A 6,176-nucleotide genomic window follows, 5' to 3' on the forward strand; every position below is an offset into this window, starting at 1 on the left:
AATTTGTATATTTAAATTATTAATATTTGTATAAATTTATAATAAATAAAAAAAAGACTGTGCTAAGGTACGAGCAAAATTATAGTTTAGATAAGAAGAAAACAAAAAGGAATACATAAAGTAATGAATAATGCCCAAAGCTATTCTTAGCATTTGGGTTTTGCACTATTATTAAAATTTAATTAGGGTCCAATGTTCTATAGTTTTCCATCTTGAAAGGCTAGTAGTATCATAATTTAGATTTCATGAATGATATCATTTTTTATTTTTTTAAATATATGACTAATTCTTTATTTATCTCACATTAATCGTTTTCAAACCAAATTCTTATACGAACGAAACATGTTCTTACTTTTTAAATTTAAAAGGCATGAAGGGATATATAAGAATTAAAATATATATGAGGAGTTGAAAGCATTTTAACTTAACCATGATAACTTAATCATGAGATTATTACATGATACAGTAATGCTGTAGTTACTAATAGGCCACTGCTACTAGGAGGACCAATTCGCACTTGTCTACTCTATTCATCGTTGACAAGCAGGAGGCGGCCACAGGGGCCAGAATTGCAGCAACTGCGAAATCAAATCATAAAACCAAGGAAAACAAACCATTGGAAACCAGATTGCAGTCAAGAACCAAAGACGAAGAGAAAAAGATGGATAATCCATCATCGGCCCAGGAACCCCATCTCCGCTCTGAAAACTCTGTCTCACATGACTGTCCGTACCCGATTTACGCCATGGCTGTTTCTTCCGCCGCCTCCCACCATAACCGCCGTCGCCGCAATATAGCCGTCGGAAGCTTCGTCGAGGATCCCGGCAACAGGGTCGACATCTTCTCCTTCGACGAAGAAACCACCTCTCTCAAACCCATCCCCACCCTCTCCTTCGAGCACCCCTACCCACCCACTAAGTTAATGTTCCAACCCCCCAATCCCAGGTCCGCAGCCGAGCTCCTCGCCTCCTCCGGCGACTACCTCCGCATCTGGGAAGTCAGGGATTCCTCTATTGAACCCCTCTCCACTCTTAACAACAGCAAGACCAGTGAATTCTGCGCCCCATTGACCTCCTTCGACTGGAACGACTTGGAGCCCCGGAGAATTGGGACTTCCAGCATCGACACCACTTGCACCATTTGGGACATAGAGAAGGGGGCCGTAGAAACCCAATTGATCGCTCATGATAAGGAAGTCTACGATATTGCTTGGGGGGAAGCCGGGGTTTTTGCATCGGTTTCTGCTGATGGCTCCGTCAGAATTTTCGATCTGAGGGATAAGGAGCACTCCACTATCATATATGAGAGTCCCCAGCCGGATACTCCTCTGTTGAGGTTGGCTTGGAACAAGCAGGACTTGAGGTACATGGCTACCATCTTGATGGATAGCAACAAAGTTGTCATCTTGGATATCAGGTCACCCACCATGCCTGTGGCAGAGTTGGAGAAGCATCAAGCCAGTGTCAATGCAATTGCTTGGGCTCCCCAGAGTTCCAGGCACATTTGTTCTGCTGGGGATGATGGACAGGCGCTTATCTGGGAGTTGCCTACTGTTGCGGGCCCTAATGGGATCGATCCCATGTCCATGTACTTGGCTGGAACGGAGGTTAACCAACTGCAGTGGTCTGCTGCCCTGCCCGACTGGATTGCTATTGCATTCTCTAATAAGTTGCAGATGCTCAGAGTTTGAGGTAATGCAATGTTGTGAATTACTGTAATACTAAGACGTTTAAGAGCTCCTCATCTGTATTTCTGGTGTTTGTTGTATTTGCAATGTGATGTTGCTGTTCCTTCGAACTTTGGATCTTAATACATGATAATTCCATAGGCTGTTCAATTGTTCAATCTATGTTCTCTTTATCACCTCTTTGGCATTCCCTGTATACGCGTATATGTTTTGTGCTGTCATCTGCATGAGTACGTCCTTCGACTTTTGGCTGCTTTTGCATATCATTGTTTTCGAAAGAGCCTAACTTTATGTGTGCAGCATTGGAGATAATGGTTCCAGAAGTTGCAACACCAGTCAGTAAGTTATAGGGGTGCGTCATGTGTGTGTTTCAATTCCTTATCTTTGAAGTTTGCTGCGTATGATATACCAATTTGATGTTTTAAACACATTTTCTTAGTTATCCCTTTTCATAAATCTTGTTTTCTCTCTGGTACTCCTATTGATTTTGGCTTTTCATTAGCATGTCAATGAATTCCGAACTATGATATTTGCAAATCAAAGTTCTTTATGTTCGTACCTATATAGAGCTAATAATTAAATTTTTTTATTGATGTTTAATCACCTTTACCTAGCTACTCCAAGCGTGCCCAAAGGAATAAAAAATTGGAAGGAAAAAGAAACAAGGTAAAATAATAGCAAAAATATGGATGTGAAAGAACAGAGACGTGATTATGCATCTTTAGAATTTCTTATTTATGGGCAAGTAAATTGGTAGCTTCGAGATTCTAGTTTGTCCAGTCCGAGGATTTACCTCAGGAAATTGATGATTTGAAAGCTTTTTTCCTGCGCATACTTTATTTACTGTTTCATCTATACTGATAAATCCTGAAGTTATATCATAATGTATATTAGGGTGAATAATTGAACGTTCAGGGTGAGTGGTCAAGTCTGGCCATACCTTGGCAATATTCAGGTCTTGCTGCAAGAGTCCTTTGTGATGTATGCCAGCCGAGATTAATGGAAGTTAAAGTTTGTAAGTACCAGGAACATATAGAACCGGTTCTGGTTTCGTAATTTTGGAAAATCTTCCGTTTATGGGAGTGGATACTTAGTAGAACCCAGTTGGGTCATTACTAGAGCATCTTGTTTCTTCGATGAGGGTTGTTACTGAAGTTGGTGCTCAAGAACCTTAAAGTTATAGTCATAGGCTTACAGACGGAAAAGACATATTTTTTTGGGGAAAGATCAGCTGCATTTAAAAAATAAAAAATATTACAAAGTAGGTGTTTGTTCCTAATCCAGAACAGCAAGAGAATAGGAGGGTTAAGAATCTACCAAGGCAAGCAAACTGGCCAAAAGGTACATAATGCCAGAATTAACTGCCTATACAGAGAACTATTTTCCACAAAAAAATTACAATAACTATGCTGAATATATATTCCAAGCTTCAAGAATATCTCTGTACTTGACCTAAACGTGATAAAAAATGGAGTATGCTAACCTCATCCTGACATCCCTGATTTGGTCAAAAACAATTGTGTGTTTTTCTATTGGTGCTGGAAGATGCGAGCTTTTGGTTCAGGTCAAATAAAGTAAATTGGCTCTAAAAGAAACTTTTCTGATGACCCCAGTAACATCTTTTCCTCTAATATGAACAGAAAGCCAATTCATTATACGAGTCCACTGTCTAGAGATGCTATACTACAGCTTGTTCAAGTGGAGAATATTAAGGAATGCCTAGGGATGAACTTACTGTACCAAATCATCTTGGACCAGAAAACTTTTGTCTGACGCTTTCTAGCGGCATCCCAAGCTGATCGTGCTGAGAATTTTCCATTGGTGCTGGCTGTCCAAAGAACTTCATCAGGTCTATCCCATGGAAATCTGGATATTGAACTCAATTCATTCCAGGAAGAAAGAAACCGTTTGGATGGCTGATATCTTTTTCATTCTCGAGGGTGCAGTTTCGTGGTAGGCTGGTAGATTGATGTAGTTGTTTGGCAAGGATGTTTCTTTGTTCTGTAATGTATATGAAGATGAGCTGTGCAGCATCAACTGTTGAAGCAGTTGGGAGTTTTCATGTTTTAGCTCTTAAGCCATAGCAAAATTTTTAATACACAAAATTACAGTAAGGTTTTTAAATGCATTTCTAAAAACATCTAATCCATACGGATCCAATGATTGGGGATGCATTTGTGGTGATAGCTTTGCTCGATATCCACTCAAGCAAGCTAAAATAAAAAAAAAATATCGAGCATGGCAATGTTTAAGCTTGCTCAGGTGGGGATTAATAAAATTTGAGTAACATAAACTAATAAATTTTAAACATTTTAAAATGAGGGACATAATAGATATCTGATAGAAGTAATTATATTGCCAAATGAATGTTTTCTTCTATGGTTATTTCTGTGCCTTTTTGGACCACTTAACAACAGCATTTAAGGGGGTCAGAGACTTTTAAAGAGGTAAAACAAAGCCTCTAATGAGAGTTTGTCCATGTTCAATGTGGGAATAGGTTTGTCCCAACCTTTCTGGAGACTTGAATTCCAAGTTTTATGGCAGCTTGACCTTCAGCGTTGATTATGTATTTATTTTTTGAGCTAATTTTATATACACTATCAGTGTATATATTATCACGATTAAATGCATAATATACATGTAAAAATTTAGATTTTAAATTCTAATTAAGATTAGTTGTCATACATTCAACTGTGAATTTAGATTTTAAATTCTAATTATTGGTAAATAGACATCACGCTTTACAAGATGGGAAGGCAAATGAGAGAACTTGTTTCTATTATTTTTTTTTTCCTCGTACAAAAGGAAAAAGGACTTGAGAGTATAAAACCAGCGAGAGGTTCCAGTGGCAGTACACCATGGATTTAGTACGAGTTTCACTCGTAGACTCTGCCGCTCTTGGGATTTACTCTTCAAAGTTTAAATCGAGTTTAAATCGGGTTCAGCCGGACCATGAATGCGTCAAATGCTTAGGCGCGGTTTGGATTATGAGTTTTTTTATAGGGTTTTTTTTTTTTGGAATATTCATTTGACGTATTTTTTTTAATAATAGTTTCTTCTTTTGAAATATTCATTTCACATATTTTTTTTAATAATCTTTCATCTCACATATATCATATTACTATAAATATATATATATATATGATAAAAATCCTATAAAGTTGCAGCCCGAATGAATTAATTGAAATATAAGTAGTCTACGACAGAACATCATCCAATTGAGGACGTACAAACTTACAGTGAACGATTATAGAGAAAGCAACTTCCATATAATAATAAAACCAATATATCTGTTATTTTTCGACAATGCTAATTGTTTTACTCTAAACAAAATGGAGGATTGCTATGTATAATCAGCTGTCGTAATAGTACTACAATTTTTATTGGATAACCCAAAAAAAAGGAAAAGAAAAAGAGTACTTATTTTATTGCACCTCATCAATGAGATTCAAAGGGTAATGAAACCCTTACATAATGCTTGGTTCGCCTCTGTGGGACTAACCATTGCCCACTTTTAGATCTTTCAATCCCATGGATTCTTTTTTTTCCTTTTTTGCAAGTAAAAATAATAGTTTGTATAATATATTCTAACCTAATCTAAGGGAAGGGAGAGGGGAAGTCACAATTAGATAATGATTGAATCCTTGATCTCTCACATCAACCAAGACTTTAAAGATGTCTTGGTGACCTGTTGGCTTAATCTCATAGATTCGGCGCTTTCATCTTCATTACTGACTTGGCCCACCTTAAAGTCAAAATATTTATTAAATTAAATCCAATACAACAAACAAAACTAGACACAAGAAAAAAAACCTAGGCCTAAGCCTAAGCCTCCTTTTTTTTCATCTATTTGCTTAATTCCCTTTTCTTTATCAAACTTCTCTAGATCCTTGAAATGGAGGTTGGAGAATATCTTATCAAACTTCTCTAGATCCTTGAAATGGAGGTTGGAGAATATCTTGCAAGGACGACATAGAGACAAGAGAACGTGATGAAAAACGGAAAGAGATATATTTGCACAGGGGGAGATTTATTTGCTGGTATTCAAGAAGAATTGGAAAGATCAAACCATGACAAAATTTGAGAAAAATAACCATGTAAAGAGGAAAGATGATTGAGAGAAAGAAGTTTGATTTTGTAATTTTGACTAGATGCATATCTAATTTTAATTTTTTGAGAATTTTGGGGTTGATTCGTTTCATAATTTTTTAGGTAATTGTTGTGGGTTTTGATGATTTAGATCTATGGAACATTATCAACAAAATTTTAATAGTAGGAGATATTGTGGATTGCTGCTATACCGAGCAATGCCCAACCTTCAGACATTCTAGGGATGTCCTCAGAAAATTAGCAAGGACGAGGAAGAAGATGGAAAGCGGAAAAAAAAAGGTAAAAAGGAAAGAATAAAGAAAGAGGCTGGCCGCTATTCTACTATAGAAGTTTGTCTAAAACTTTGCTGTAGTGCACTGTAGAAGTTTTTGGAAAAATT

General features: G+C 37.0%; 1 protein-coding gene across 1 annotated transcript; it reads left to right on the top strand.

Annotated features, from left to right (window-relative positions):
* Positions 1–517: 517 nt before the first annotated feature.
* On the top strand, positions 518–3,811 carry LOC113762456 (protein TRANSPARENT TESTA GLABRA 1). Its single transcript, XM_027305911.1, has 2 exons — positions 518–1,691; positions 3,328–3,811. The coding sequence occupies exon 1, from the start codon at positions 662–664 to the stop codon at positions 1,688–1,690; it is 1,029 nt and encodes a 342-aa protein (XP_027161712.1). The 5' UTR covers positions 518–661; the 3' UTR covers position 1,691; positions 3,328–3,811.
* Positions 3,812–6,176: the final 2,365 nt, after the last annotated feature.

The sequence above is a fragment of the Coffea eugenioides genome, chromosome 2 (assembly GCF_003713205.1).
Source record: "Coffea eugenioides isolate CCC68of chromosome 2, Ceug_1.0, whole genome shotgun sequence".
NCBI lineage: Eukaryota > Viridiplantae > Streptophyta > Magnoliopsida > Gentianales > Rubiaceae > Coffea > Coffea eugenioides.

What these genes read in the sequence shown, in the direction of transcription:
- LOC113762456 (XM_027305911.1), top strand. Translation starts at nt 662, where the DNA reads ATGGATAATCCATCATCGGCCCAGGAACCCCATCTCCGCTCTGAAAAC.